At 39.5% G+C, this 15,350-nt stretch overlaps 3 protein-coding genes across 3 annotated transcripts; 2 read left to right on the top strand and 1 right to left on the bottom strand.

The window, feature by feature from the left end:
* The first annotated feature begins 2,190 nt into the window (after positions 1 to 2,190).
* Positions 2,191 to 8,328, top strand: LOC116250691 (uncharacterized). The gene is made up of 5 exons (XM_031624514.2): positions 2,191 to 2,811; positions 3,369 to 3,405; positions 3,744 to 3,980; positions 4,080 to 4,127; positions 7,527 to 8,328. Exons 1-5 carry the CDS (start codon positions 2,516 to 2,518, stop codon positions 7,785 to 7,787), a joined length of 879 nt encoding a protein of 292 aa, XP_031480374.1. The 5' UTR covers positions 2,191 to 2,515; the 3' UTR covers positions 7,788 to 8,328.
* A 227-nt stretch (positions 8,329 to 8,555) lies between these two features.
* LOC116250379 (protein NUCLEAR FUSION DEFECTIVE 4-like) lies at positions 8,556 to 11,253 on the bottom strand. Its single transcript, XM_031624008.2, has one exon. It carries the CDS (start codon positions 10,414 to 10,416, stop codon positions 8,659 to 8,661), a length of 1,758 nt encoding a protein of 585 aa, XP_031479868.1. The 5' UTR covers positions 10,417 to 11,253; the 3' UTR covers positions 8,556 to 8,658.
* A 961-nt stretch (positions 11,254 to 12,214) lies between these two features.
* On the top strand, positions 12,215 to 15,350 carry LOC116250378 (two-component response regulator ORR24-like). The gene is given in 7 exon segments (XM_050076796.1): positions 12,215 to 13,122; positions 13,353 to 13,425; positions 13,427 to 13,508; positions 13,659 to 13,756; positions 14,213 to 14,474; positions 14,477 to 14,518; positions 14,619 to 15,350. Coding segments are annotated over 7 exon segments (747 nt in total). The 5' UTR covers positions 12,215 to 13,045; the 3' UTR covers positions 14,732 to 15,350.

The following is a 15,350-nucleotide window of genomic DNA, read 5'->3' as shown; positions in this document are numbered from 1 at the left end:
TAATGTACTGCTCCACCAGTCGACGAGTCCTGAATTGATTCGGGACACATCGTTTAAATAACTGTTTTATTATCTATGTTTGCGTTATTATTATTATCTATTGTTTCTTATATGCCGTTAAATTGAACCTCATAAAATAAGTATACTGACAGCCAGAAAACATTTCACTGCATGTGTCGGTGATGCTATGTTTTTTTTTTTCTCCTAAGAATTATTTTTTTCACCTACTATGTTTGATAAACCTTTTCAAATCTGTTGGAAACTCTGATTACATATCCTTACGTTTTCTTAATTTCCATTAGAACTTAACTTCCTTAATCTTCTTAATAAAAACCATTTGTCACAAATATCATTTAGGGGTTTTAAATGACAAGATTTTTCTTGAGTATAACAAGATAAAGTTAAAAATCTTCTTGGCAAGTTTTGATGGACTCTTAACCATGTTTCCAGTTCGAAGAATGCACGTTCTGGACACGGTGTTCGGCCCGCCACTTGAGGAAATTGGCATCTAGGGAAAACCTATTTACAATCACTTCTATGTTCTCAGATCTCGTAGCCGCAAGTTGCTTTCACCAAATCAAATCTGGCCAAGCAGATGTATTTGCACACTTATATGAGAAGGAATGATTCTTGGGTTGTGTTTTCTAAGCATTAATTTTAGACTCAAATTTATAAAATTTGCCAAATACGCATCTCTATCAACAAGTTGGACTACTTCCACCTATCTTGGTGGTGATTCCTATCAAATTAACTACGCAAATCACATCTACATGCTCAACTTTGATTTACTCGCAACTCCTGATTACGAGTTTCAAAGATGCTTGTACCTGAGTTGTTGGATATATATATTGTGTATATTTGAATTAGATTGGATTATGATTTTCAAAATATCCAGATCCAAGCAGGATGTTGACCAGACCCTGTAGCAGGGTATCGGAATCAGATCCAGTGAAGGCGAATCTGGGTATCCGAACCAAAACCCCTAAAGCCCAAAGGATTGCCTGGAAGATGAAATACTGAAGCAGGTGAAGATTGGTGTCTTGGACATGTCACCTCCACATGCAGATACTGATACCGATGAGGGGCTGATTGGTAATTGTCTCTGAAGGAAGTCCAAATTCCAGTCCGCTGGCTATTTTGAATCTTTTGATACCTTAGAAAAGCTGAACACGATAAAAACAAAGGGAGAATATCATCCACAGTCCAGCTCTTCTTATCTTATTTTTAAAGACAGGAATTTAGCTGTATGAATTTGGATTGAATCTAGTCTTTCTGCAGTTCCACTATAATCGGATTTGTAATTGGAATCAGATTCAGATTTTTCATTTCCTAAAGTTCAGATTCGACTAAAACATGATCTAAGAATTGCAAGCCGCTGTGTCTGATTCCATGGCAAATCTTCAAGTTCAATCTTGAGTACTTGATCATGAAACTGCTTGCTGGATTGGATTAGCAATCAGATCAAAGTTTGTTCATGATATAAATGAATTTGAATTAGACTAGAGATCAAATATATCGGAACCCTTTTATTAGTTTTACCTGTAGATTTTTCAAAGGCTATCAGCTTAGACCAGAAGTTCAAAAAGTTGAGATCGACCACGTGATTTGGATTAAAAGGTCGACCCCCAAATGAAAGAATTTTACTTGAATAAAGAAAAGTAGGTCAAAGGTCATGATTTTAATGCAAACTCCATGCATAAAGACGAGAAAGTAAGGAGAAAAGCAGCCATGAAAACATTCCAAAGGTCACAGCAAGCAGAATTTCGAATGGGGTTGTCAACGGCTTGGACTTCACTTGATTCCCGACTCATTTGAATCCATTTGGTTGGGTTGGTAAATTCAATGAAACTTCAGTTTTTGAAAGGATCCATATCAGTTTGCTAATGAACTAAAGTTCGATGATGTTCAAAGTTAAATCTGGTCTGCGCCTCTAAGTTTGAGTCTTGGACCATGTTTCTTATGAGGAATGTCACAGGCGGCCTGCATTAATTAAATAGTCATGTTCATTCATTCACAGAAGAACAAGAGGAAGAAGATGAAGATGAAGGAGGGAGGGAGGAAGGTGAGGATGGAGTGGTTGGTTAGGAAGGTGTGGTGGCACACGGTAGACCTCCCTCCTCTCTCTCATCATTTACTCCATGCAAAAACTGAGGTGGTAAAAGAATGGAATGTCTGTACTTGCACCAGTTTTTTTGACTAAATCCTGGCCGTTGGTTCTTGCCTCCCCTGGGATCTGGGTTACTTTAATCCTCGAAAAACTACTTATCCATTTTTCTCTTTGCTACCTTTGGTCTTTAAATTACAGATCATCTACCCCCGTTAGGCTGTTACCATGTTAGATCGGATCTCTATATTCCCACCACCCTTTTGTTCCATCGGTGAAAGGGTGCCACTTGTATCTGGTTTATGTGGTTCCTAATGATGGGTTTTCCTCTTCTTCTCTGAGTAGGAGGAGGAGGAGGAGGAGGAGAGAGAGATTTTGAGAGAGAGAGGTTGGGATGAGAGTTGGATTTTAATGGGGAATGTAACATCTGGTGTGGCTGCAAGATTTGCCTTCTTTCCACCAGACCCACCAAGCTATGATGTCTATAGGGATGAGGGGAAATTCTTTCTCAGTGGGGTGGCCCCTGATAAGAACATGGATGTTCATATGTTGGAAACCAAGGGTGGGAACAAGATTGTTGCGGCCTTCTGGAGGCACCCAGTTGCCAAGTTCACCGTCTTGTACTCTCATGGGAATGCAGCCGATCTTGGTCAGATGATGGAGCTCTTCTTTGAGCTCAGGACTCACCTCCGTGTCAATATTATGTGGTACTCAGAGATGACATTTAACTGTTCAATTTCTTGGACATTTTTAATAGAATTTTTATTGCCGCTTTTCCTGGTTCATTTTTCTTCCAGTGTTTCCCCTTTTCTCTTTGGTTTTGTTGTTTCTCTATGTCAACGGAGTCCTTTTACATGGTAGCTCTCATTTTTCTCCTTTTCCCTCTGATCTGTTTCGATTGATTAGTCTTAGCACTGTTGATGGCGGTAATTTGTCCTTTTCTTCTTTTCTTCGGGCGGCTCTCTCCAACCGTCATACTGGACTTTTATGCGATGCACCTATTGGTTCTCTTGGCTAAAAATTTGGTTATCTCAGTGAGATTTGAGGGACACCCATTTCTTTTTTCATGTCATTTTTCCTTCATCTGGTAGCCTGGTGTATTCCTGATTGGAAACATATGGATGAATTGGTTCTTATTTCCTATGCGTGCTGTGGGGTTAGTTTTTGGTTTCCAAATAGCAGGAATTAGAAAAAGTCGATTATTTGGTCGTTTCGTTTTCTTTCTTCCTAGACCGAATACGTGACCCTTCTTTTTCTTCTGCAGTTATGATTATTCAGGGTATGGAGCTTCTTCTGGCAAGGTAATAAAATAAATTGTGTTATGTTCTGTATATTTTTCATTTGGCCGGATTACTCGTTCAGCCTGAGAAGAATGGCTATATAACTCGATAGATTATCTGTACAAGGAAACGAAGGAATCTCTATATTGCTACATCCATCTAGGTCTCATTCTTTGGCGAATAAAATAAAGGAAAATAGGTAGGTATCTGTAAGATTTAAGATGGTTCGTTGGATTGTTCATCTGAGAGAATTGTCGCGCCAAAATACAAGTACCTGAAATTTTGGTTCTTTTCAAGCTACAAAGATTCAGTGTCGATATTTCATTTTGATCAAGTTTTGTCCCGTTCCTGATTTACAGGCAACCGAGTTTAACACGTACTATGATATAGAGGCTGTTTACCAGTGTTTGAAAAGAGAATATGGAATAAAGCAGGAGGATATTATTCTATACGGGCAGTCGGTAGGGAGTGGACCAACATTACATTTGGCTGCACGTTTGCCAAAACTAAGAGCCGTTGTTCTACACAGTGCAATCTTGTCAGGCATTCGTGTGCTCTATCCTGTCAAGATGACCTTCTGGTTTGACATCTTCAAGGTAAGTGCAGCTTCTGCAACATTCTCATGTTTCATATATGTTAAAAAACAGAATGTGGTCTTTATTGTGTATACTTTGTAATCCCTGGTTTATCTGCAGAACATTGACAAGATCCGGCATGTCAACTGTCCTGTCCTTGTAATACATGTAAGCCTCCCGTATATCTAAGAATCTTTTAACCTGTAAGAGTAGTTGCTGTCTTAATTGTTTTAGTTGGTTGCATACATGGTTTCTTTGGTCAGGTATAAAGAGTAACACGGATACAGTTTGTTGATGATGCATGCTTTCCATTTTTGACATTTATGTTTTGTACCTTATGTGCCTAAGGTTATTGGTCCTTCCTGTTTCATGAAAAGACAGCAGTAGAAGGAAGTTGGCTATTAAGTGCCACCAAAACATAAATACCTAGAGTTCTTATTATATCGTCTGGTGTCATGGGCAAGCTATTTTTTTTTTCCTTTCCAAATATCTGTGCAAGTAAATGAGGGCTTTTAATTGGAATCTTGGTTGTCTAGCCAATGCCAAATTTGTCTGAGTGGACCTGCAGGAACATATTGACATTCAAGAATTTAGAAAGTGGTGAAATTTCCTATTTATTGTTTCATGTGCACATTTAAATTCATTCTCATGAAGAAAGTGCAAGGGTGGCCATGCATACAACGTATGCAAATAATACTACTTTAAAGAAAGTTGAATACATTATTCGACTTTAATGAGAGATGAACTGCCATTTGTTACAGCAAAAATTTGTGTTACTCTTGTAGGACAGTATATATCATTTGATATGGACAATGTGATGTGATGCATAACTCCACAATCAAGAAATTTATTTTCTTGTACAAGTGCAGAAGTACCCAATAGAGAGAAAAGAATCAGGTATTTGTGAAACTTTCCCCGTTGCCGTAAAACTTCTTCAATAGTTACAAACTTCTTTCATTACAAATCCATCGAGCAAGTGGTTCTTCTAAGTAAGTCATTCATTTGCCTCAGAAAAAAAAAAAGTTCTACTTTTCTACTTTCTGATGAATTTTATACTAAAACTATGGTATCTATCTAGCACATTGAATACTTTATAAAATGATGCTTTGTCTGTCAACTGAAGACAAAATGTCCTTTGTAAAATTGAGAAATTTCCCAATCTAAACTTTATATTCAAGAATTGTCAAACAGCTTTAACAAATCTCCCGTGCTATGTCCTTGAAATTCAAGCCTATGTAAAACCTCTAGAATGTTTTTTCCGCCTTCCACAAAATGCGATGGCATGTCCAATACACATAAATTTCTTGGTATATAATCATCTAAATTTTTATCAGGAAATTCTGAATCTTCTCAAGGTTAAAAGTGAAATTTCATTATTTGACATAATTCAAGGATAAAACTTTTAGGAATATGAGGGAATCTGTGGATTATGGGAAGTCAGGAAATTGTTAACTGTTCAAGACATTTATATGTTATGATGGTATACCTTTAAAATGAACTTATGGATCTGCTGGAACATTTACCAGTTATTCTTTAATATGGGATAACTGAATTTTCTGTGCATGGGAGAAGGAGGGGAAGAGGAGGTTGTCCTTTTATACATAGTTTTCTTTCTTATAGGGGAATCATTTGTTCAAAATTATTTTACGTCATCCAAGTAAAATCCTCTGGGGTGGTTTCATGGAAAGCACCGTGTCATATATTCAGGTCGATTTATTGTGCATTTCACAAACAAAATATTTTCCTCTGAAACAGCAACCTTTGCATTCTATTTTGTACATTTGGTCATAAAGTAAGAAAGGGCGGTTTTGAGATACATACTGTTTGTCTGACTGTGTGGGTGTGTTTTTTTTTCTCGCTTTATTTATGACTGGCAACCATAGCAATGTTATTGTAAACATGAAAAATATCCTCCTAAGAAAATGTCATTGGGTGTTTAGACATCTTGATAGGGAGGTGGAGTTGAAGTTTGAGATGGTCAATAGGCTTTCTGAGATGTAGACATGGGGGAAGTGAATGCATTCACAAAAGTGAACTTGTGTCACTCTGTTGGTGATGCTGATAGAGGCAAAATTGCAGTCTTAGTGAATTTCTGTGGTGTTACTGGTATGCATAGATGTTGCATGATAATTACATTTGGTGGCTGCAAATTGTGGTTTTAATGCTACATTGCTAATGGTGAAATCAGTATAGAGGTGGAAATTAAGTTGGTTACTGCAAAAGGCTATTGATGGTGGACCATTGGCAGTGATTGATAGTACTAGGTACTGAGTGCTTAGTTGGTCTACAACATAGCAGGCAAATTTACAAGTCATGCTTGTCTTGGCGGTGGTGGAATTTTGAAGGCAGATAGTGGTACCAGTTGGACATTGGATGCACCGAGTTTGGTTGCTTAGAGCTTGATGGTCTAAAATGATGGCGGCACCTCTGAGCTTATGGCTGCACAACCCTGAGTACAGACTAGAGTGATATGCCTGTGCAAATTTTGTTGCATATTATTAGGTCCAGTTATTGGCAGGACTTTATGAATGTGAATGACAAACGTTAAGACACTAGTGAGATAGTGCCTTCAATCACAAGATATCTATGCAGAACATGAAGCATGAAGGATAGGCATCTTGATGCAGATGAGATACGCTATTAGTGTTGAGATGCCCAATTTCCAAGTGTCATGACATGACGTAGTGATCTTACTCTAGCCATGTATTTCTAGAATGGAATATCCTAGGCTTTGTACAGATGAATATGTCCAGGTTCATCTGGACACCCTGGAGGTGTGGCAAAACCATGAGTGCCTGGCTTAAGGATCTTAGTATGTTACCCTTGTAGGTGAAGTTGTATGTCTTTTTCAAAACTTACTGGCTATGGCTGTGTCTGAGACCCGAGAAGGTATCGGAGAAGATAAAGCTCCTGAAACAGAGGAAATCCTGTCTTTTCTGTTTACATATCCAAAAGAAAATGACATTTGAAAAGTCTGGAACTTGTCTGATGTCTCTGACCAACAGGTTGTTGATATAAGGTAACTTATGTTGTAGAGATAAAGTTGAAATCTTAAACTTAAAGGGATCCAGCTCTACAAGCGCGCATCCTAAAGAGATCCAGCTCTACAAGAGCGCAACTGAATCTTGGTATGCCAAAAATAAGGTGGCCCAGTGAGTAGCTCAGGCGATGAAATTTAGCAATGTTACGACTGTACAGGATTGAATTCTCTTTCAATTAAATTCTGTCCATCCTTCATTGTATTTTAAAGTGCCTATTAAAGTTAGCAAGATTCATGGATGAACTTGCAACATATTCTACATGAGTCTTCTCTATATTGAAGTGCCTATTAAAGTTAGTACAAAACCTCATGGATGAACGCGCTACATATTCTACATGACTCTTCTCTAACATTCCATTGAATTCATTTGTAATGTTATGACTCGTTTAATGTATTATTACTTCTGTTATCCATTTATTGCCTGTAATCTGGTCCACATGATTAAGACTGCGTAAGGTGGATGCTACCACCTTGACTGCAACATTATTTATCCGAGCATGTAACGTCTTTGCCCGGAACTATGACAGGGAACTCAGGACGATATAGTTGATTTCTCTCATGGCAAGAGACTGTGGGAGCTTGCCAAGGAGAAGTACGAGCCTCTATGGATAAAGGGTGGAGGCCACTGCAACTTGGAGACTTATCCTGAGTACATCAAGCACCTAAGGAAGTTCATACATGCAATGGAGAAACTATCTGCCATCAAGCCGTCGAAGCTGACAAATCCATCAAATGACAGCTTCGCAGAAGCAAAACATAATAGATGCTTGAGATTTGGCAACAGATAGTAGGGTTAAGAAAGCAAATAGCAAAAGAAATTGAAAGGCGGATTCACATCTAGTCAGAGCTGAACCGGTGTACCATATCTGCTATTCTGGTCAAGATGGCGCAAACAGAAGATGGGGTTTGACAACTGACGAGGTTTTGTTAAGTGTAGCAGCCAATGTTAGCCATGTTTTAGTCTTATCCAATTCCTGACATCTGTAGACACCCCTTTTTTTTTTCCCGTTTCCTCAAAATCAGCTTGCGAACTGTTGTAGCCGATGCAATCGGTTGCTGCCTCGTCATACTAGCCTAGGATGGGATCTAGACTTGGTCCATCAACTACTTACAAAGACTAAGAAATTCACAAAATGTGTCCATTGTCATCCGGTTTTATGGTCTCTTCATCTCTGTCTATCTTATATTTCCTACCCCCATGTCAAACTGTTATTTGTGGTGGTCATATACACTTGCAGCCTTTTTGTATCAAATGAATCAACTTTTTCTGCAGGGGTGGTCACACACACTTGCAGCCTTTTTGTATCAAATGAATCAACTTTTTCTGCAGGGGTGGTCACACATTTGTACACTACGGGCAATTATTCCTTCTGGCTCTGCCTCTGCACCTGCCTGCATGTGTGTGTGTGTGTGTGTGAGAGAGAGAGAGATTGTTAAGTTTACTTGGGCAAGGTGTTGCTCAATGCCACTACTATCGTCATCCGTGAGGAAAATGAGCGTACTATTGCGATAATGTACGAAAGTAAGCTATTCGTTTCGTCGAAAACTCGACAATCGACATGAAATACTACAGTAACAAGAGCAATAACAGTAGCAGCGCACACTTGATAATCTTTATCGTGACTATATATACAAGAAAAATTGATTGGTCTGATTCCCTCATTCTGTCAAGAAGCCTTCTTCTTTACCAGCCTGATCTTGACCGGAAATCATTGTTCTCCCGTATATGCTCTTGTAAACCACTCTTGTCCTGTAGACCAACACGAGGCTGGACACTGATGCAGCAATGCAGACTCCAGCCATGATCAAGTAAGCAGCAAAGAAGCATGAATCTCCCACACACTCTTGTCCATATCTACCGTATCTTTTTTGCTGTTTCTGAGCTTCCAAATCATACATGGTCCCTGCAACTGCACTTGAGAAGAAGAAAGCTCCTGTAGGGCTTGTCATGGTGAGGAAGTTGTAAAGAGTTGCAAAATGTTTCAGACCAAATATTTCAGAAACAGTAGCCGGTGCAACAGCCCAGTGTACTCCATGACCAAGGCCTATAAGCATGGTTCCTATATACATTGATCCTGCTAATGACATGGCTAATATTATCAGTCCAACTGCCATAGCCACCTCTGCGACAATCATGGAGACAGGGCGCGGACAGGCGTGATTTCGTACGAGTAATTCAGAAACATAACCTCCTGCAATCCTACCAAGGAAGTTCCAAATGCTCATGAGGGACACGAATACATGGCTACTTTTGTAACCCATCGACTGACTCATCTGTCCAAGGTTGTCTATAATGGTTAGACCAGTGCCAGAGGCGAAAATCAGAGACATAACCATTAGCCAGAAGTCAGCCTTAATTAGTGCCTGTGTGAGAGTGAAGTCTTCTCCTCTCCTCGGGCCTCTCCTTTTCTTGATTCTAAGTGCACCTTCTGCTACTGCGTACAGGTAGTCAGCTCTCTGGTGGGGAACGGCTCTTCTGTCGCATTCTGGCCTCAAGTTCACATCTTTGAAGCTTTCATCTTCTGTTTCACTTGTCATCTCCTCTGCTCGGACCAGAAGACATGAATCGAGATTCTGGCCTTTCTCGTCCGTCCTAGTTCTATCGTTCATGTTCCTCAAGGTGGTTATCACCGAAAAAACAAACGGAAAAATCAACATTATCACCAACAAGACCGTAAGAATTTCGTTTACAGTGTTACTCATCAGTTTCTTCAGTAGCACATCTTGGAGAAGGACGACTAACATAAGGTAAGCAGCCAATAGGAGGCAAACGGCATAGAAGAAATTGAAAATGGTCTCATCAAAGGGGTACGTCTCTTTACATCCATCTACTGTCCTTAAAACAGGCATGGTTGAAAGAGCAATAACAGAAGGAGCAACAGCCACCATGAGAATGAATTTCTCCTCATTCCCCACGAACATGGATGCATAAATTTGAGCAAAAATTGCACCACACAGAGCCGAGAACCCCTTGAGCATACCAACTACAGGTCCCCTGCTCTTAGGAAAGTTCTTGACACTACAAACCAGAGCAACAGTAGTGAAATAGGTTTCTCCACTAGTTCCTAAACATATAAGGAAACAAACAATCGAGAAACGAAGGGAGTTGATTTCATGGGAGACCACAAGGTAAATGATGCCGTACCCAACAGAATTAAGAAGTGCACCAACCAAGAGAAGGGCCCAGTGCGGGAAGACATGAGATAGGCAGCCAGGGATGAGTCCCAGACTGTCTCCGATGTCCTTTGCCACTCCAAGAGCACTGATCTGCTTCTGATTGTATCCAAGCGATGATTTTATTAGTGGAGAGATTATACCAAAGAGATAGCCAATGCCACCGAATGTTTGTAGCCATATCCCACCAACGAACACCAACCATCTATTGTTCCTCAGACTTCGCATATTTGTCACAGCCATTTCTGTCAATTAGAACAGTTGGCAACGATGGTTGTGGTGGCGCTGGTGGTGGTGAAGGCGGCGGTATTCAATCAAATCGAATCATAACCCAAAGGCAGGGATGCTGGTTTAAATTAGATCGGAAGTGACAAGCATGCCTACCAAGTGCCTTCAATGATCTCCACAATACTAAAATTGATGGAGAGAGAGACATGTGCACGCCACGAGCATGGCTTCTTTCCATGGAGTTCGGTTTCTTTGTGACAGGTGGTGCATGCAGTTCTAGCATCTGAGGTGGTGCAGCCACCCTTCTGAGTCAGGTTGAGACTGGACCGGTTTGTATATTTTTGTTCCTTTTTCCTTGGTTTCTCGGATCAGCTAAAAGATTATTCCTACTAGAATCTCGACTTCCACAATGGGGAAATGTCCTCCATTTGTGACCGTAAAAAGTTTAAACCGGCGTTTGGGAGAAGGGAAATGAAGGACCTGACATAAATGCTGGTGAGGAAGGTTGCGTCCCGGTACCGTGGGATCGTGAGAGGCCTGTTGCTTTCTCTGTCTACCTTGCTTGTTTATTAAACAAAACATAGCAATTGTGCTTCTCCGGTACCGTGGGATCGTGGGAGGCCTGTTGCTTTCTCTGTCTACCTTGCTTGTTTATTAAACAAAACATAGCAATTGTGCTTCTCCGGTACCGTGGGATCGTGGGAGGCCTGTTGTTTTCTCTCACTACCTTGCTTGTTTATTAAACAACACATAGCAAGTGTGCTTCTTCGACCCTAAAATCTGTACTATCACTGAAATAACCACAAGTTCACAAGTCGCAGAATTTATTTTTATTTTTTAAATTTTATAGATTTAATTGTTTTTTAAACAAAAATGGGCCTTTATGATGCAGTTTTGTCTTTGTTCATTGTAGTGTCTTTTGGGTGCATGCTCCAGCTTCTTGACCGTCAAGATGGTATGTTTACTGGCCCAAGTATAACAAGTTCCTATTTTCATTACTCACATGATTATTCTTACAGAGGTCCTTTTCTTTTTTCTCCTCAATCACTTATTAGGAGTTTTTTTAGCTCCAGTGCTACCGAACTTAAATCTTTGGAATTTCAAGAATACTTCTACATAATCTTTCATATGAGCTTTCTAATCCCAACTACAGTAGGAGTACTTAACCTGAAAAGGCACTCTTGATGATCATGTGTTGTTCCTTCTTCTTCGGTCAGCAGAATGGAGGATTGAGACTTGATCCAAGGTTTTTGACACGACACTTCTTCAATCTCTTTCTTACCATCTACTTACCATAGCATCATAACAACTCCAAATCTTCAAAGACTGTCAATGAGATGTCTTTATTGTTCACTTCTTTGTCATGAATAATTAAGAAAAAGAAAACCCAAAATGAGTTCTAAGTCAGCAGCCTAAAGGGTCAAGCTAAAAAGATACATGAGCTCTAAGTTAACAGCTACCATTACGGCGTGCAGGAACCTAGGAAGCCTACAAAATTTCGCTGTTTTAGAAACCATCATTCAGTGCTACACAAGTAGTTGCATCCTGACTAGGTAGAAGTGTTCAGTTAAACAAAAATAGGATCAACTAGATTGTTTTTAACAGGCTTTTGACTAACACCATTTGGTATTGAAATCTTTGAACCAAGTTTCTTTTTTAATTTCAATTTCCCAATCATGTGGTTCTTGCAGCAACACTCTTTGTGTTACATGCTATATGCTATGCCATGCCATGCTTCAGGAAAGACCAATCTATCTCATCGAATATTTAGAAAAAAACACAATACAATAAGCAATTAATGAATAAAGGGATGTAAGTGGGATTCCCTTGAGAAAACCTACCAATTCAATGTGATTCAGAGGTAAGAGGACAAGAGATAGAAATCAGATGATCAGGATCCTCATACTGAAATTCAACAGATTAAGGAGGGCCAAATCCGAAAGCTGATAAATGACATTAACTATACAAATTAAAGAGAAGGATCTGCGATTCCTATCAGAACGGAAGATGTGGAAGAGTTGCCAAATATTGTTCCTGAAAACTAAAATTAAGAAATCAATGTCATGTCACTGTTCTTATGAAATGTATACAACTAGGTTCATGAAAGGAAAGAGTTGATTAAAAAGCTTATTTAGATAAAAAAAAAAGAAAAATAAATAAAAGATTAAATAACACATTGATTTAAAAAGAAAAGAAAAAAAATGAGTAGTATTACATTCTTTCTTTCCTTCTTTCCCAATCCGTCCAAAAAGGAAAATGATTTATATTATATAATCTCTTCTTTTCATTTCCCTTCTCTTACGCCAAATGAGACTCTTTGCCCTTTGACAGATTGCTCAATGGCCGTTATTTCTCCGCATTTATCCTCTTCTCCTACATTCACTTCTCCTATTTTTCAATATCAAGATTTCTCAATCCCCATCGATCGAACCACTGAGAAAACAAAAGAACTTCAAAAATTAGAGGAATGGGGGAGGGTGAGGAGGATGTGGTGCATCAGTTACAGAGAGAGAGAGAGAGAGAGAGAGAGAGAGAGAGAGAGAGAGAGAGAGAGAGCTTGTCAGGGAGAAGTTAGGGCCTGTAGAAGGACAACCATGATGACTTAGACGATCGCCCAGGAAGTGAGAAGGACGACAATTTTGGCATGCGGGTTCTTGCTGTTGATGGTGACCCCACATGCCTGAAACTACTGGAATTTCTGCTGCATCTCTGCCAGTCTCATGGTTGGTCTTCCTTCTGGTGGCTCTGTCGTATATGTTTCGTGTTACTGGAATTGGTTGTTTTGGTATGACTAATGGAATGAATAATTGTGTAGTACATTTACGAATTCAATGGTTTTTTCTTTATCTGAAATATTTTTGGTGGTTTTGATCTATATTCAGGATCTGAGGTGTTTCGTTTGAGGAGTTTCTGGATGATCCATCAGGCGTCTGACTGGTTTCTGAACCCTGGGTTTTTCCTACTTCCCAGGCGATCACTGCTTTGAAGTTACTGAGGGAAAACCCAGATAGTTTCGATCTTGTTTTTGAGCGACGTGCACGTGCCTGATATGCATGCTTTCAAACTCTTGGAGCTCATAGGGCTAGAAATAGACCTGCCTGTGATAAGTATGTGCCTACATTGTTCGTTGTTCCCTCGATGATTTTGTCCTCAAAGGTCTTTTGTCTCTGCAAATTTTCTTCATATCTTGTTGGTTTATATACTCAAGAATTTCATATCAATTATCTCGGCCTCAATTTCTCATTGTTTGCTTCCAGATTTGGTCACAATGCCAATTTTTAATCCATCTCATCTCATGCTTCATGCGAACATCGATGCAGAAACCTCTTATGGCTTGCTTAACGATTCTTATGCCGTAAATTTTTTTCATTTGACACAAATGGATGGGCTCATCGGCCATGACGCCACCTTTGAAATTCACCATTCTAGCCGTACGTCATGAGCCGAACACTCGGCTGGATGTTCCAATTTCGACCTCAAAGGTCTTATCTATCGATGCCTGCAAGTATGTGGTCAGTTATGGGGGAAGATGGCCTATGGAGAAAAACCAAGAAAAAATTCCAGTCCACATTTGTTTACTGCGCTATGCAAGTCCATTTCGCATAGCCTATTCTCCCCTTGAAGGATGGGAATGGATTTTTTCTCTTGTTTGTTAAATTCTATTAGCAGAGTTTCTCTCTGGTATTTCCATTCTTTTGATTAATGGCTTTTTGTTGCATCTGTGCTTCTGCAACTTCTTGGACGACATATTTTGTTGGAATGATGTCTGTCAACGACTCAACAGTGAAACTAGCACTGAAACATTTGGCAACATGTGGTCAGAAGGAAGAAAGTGGGGCCAAAGGGTCGTAGAAAGAAGGGCAGTGATGATGACTATAACAAATTTTCCCATGGCATTGATTGTGCACAGGGACATAGTGCAGCAGGACAGGCGCATATCAACTGCAAACTAGCTAAGAAACGAAGAGATGGAAACAATGCAGGAGAAGAAGATGATGAAGAAGAGGAAAACAGCAACGAAAATGAGGACCACATGACACAGAAAAAGACAAGGGTGGTCTGGTCTGGAGAGTTTGCTTGAAATTTGTTGTTGCTGTGAATGAATCGGGAATAGATAGTAAGTGCTCTTGCAAAATTGGCACTTACAATACATTTAAAACGTAGTACTTTTATAATGCAGATTTCCATTTTTATATGTTTATTTTTGGTGGAAACAGAAGCTACTCCAAAGAGGATACTTGATATTATGAATGTTGACAAGCCGACAAGAGAGAAGGATGCAAAGCCACCTTCAGGAAATATACCTTCTCGTTATCTCATGTTTCTGTAAATGTTGAATGCATTTAAATCAAAAGTAACCATAGTGAATCACTTCTATTTTTTGGCTAAAGAAACCTCTTGAAACTTCTATTTCTTACAACCAATGATGGTTACCGTTGCAGAAATATAGGCTTTACCTGAAAAGGATTAGTAATGCTGCAAACCAGCAGGGAAATATGACTCCTTCTTTGGGAGTTGAGAACTTAAGAGATTCCTCTTTTGTATCTACAAGTTCAATGGCCACTTTCAGAGATTTTTCATTTCTTGGATCCGAGCAGATTTAAAGCACCAGACTTTCATATTTTCAAGAAGGAACCAGAGCTCTGGGCAATTTAAACTCCAACAGGAATTTGTCAAGCACATCTAGCTCTACCGAGTTCGTTCAAATGGGTTCATATGAGCAACTTGAAAGATCCTTTGATGAATTGGGGAACTCCCAACTGTATTCTTCTTCCGGATGCAAATTTACCCAGGGGGTTGCCCACTAGATTGGAACTTGACCGCCTGCAGAACAAATCTTCGATCCACAACCTCAAGCTGAAAAAGAGGAATCAAATGTATCTAAAATTGCAGCCGGAATCACTTGTTGCAACTTGAGATTTCGGATAAATGCAATTTCTTGTTTTTCA

This window comes from Nymphaea colorata, chromosome 3 (genome assembly GCF_008831285.2).
Source record: "Nymphaea colorata isolate Beijing-Zhang1983 chromosome 3, ASM883128v2, whole genome shotgun sequence".
Classification (NCBI taxonomy): domain Eukaryota; kingdom Viridiplantae; phylum Streptophyta; class Magnoliopsida; order Nymphaeales; family Nymphaeaceae; genus Nymphaea; species Nymphaea colorata.
This window is presented reverse-complemented; position numbering and strand designations above follow the sequence as displayed.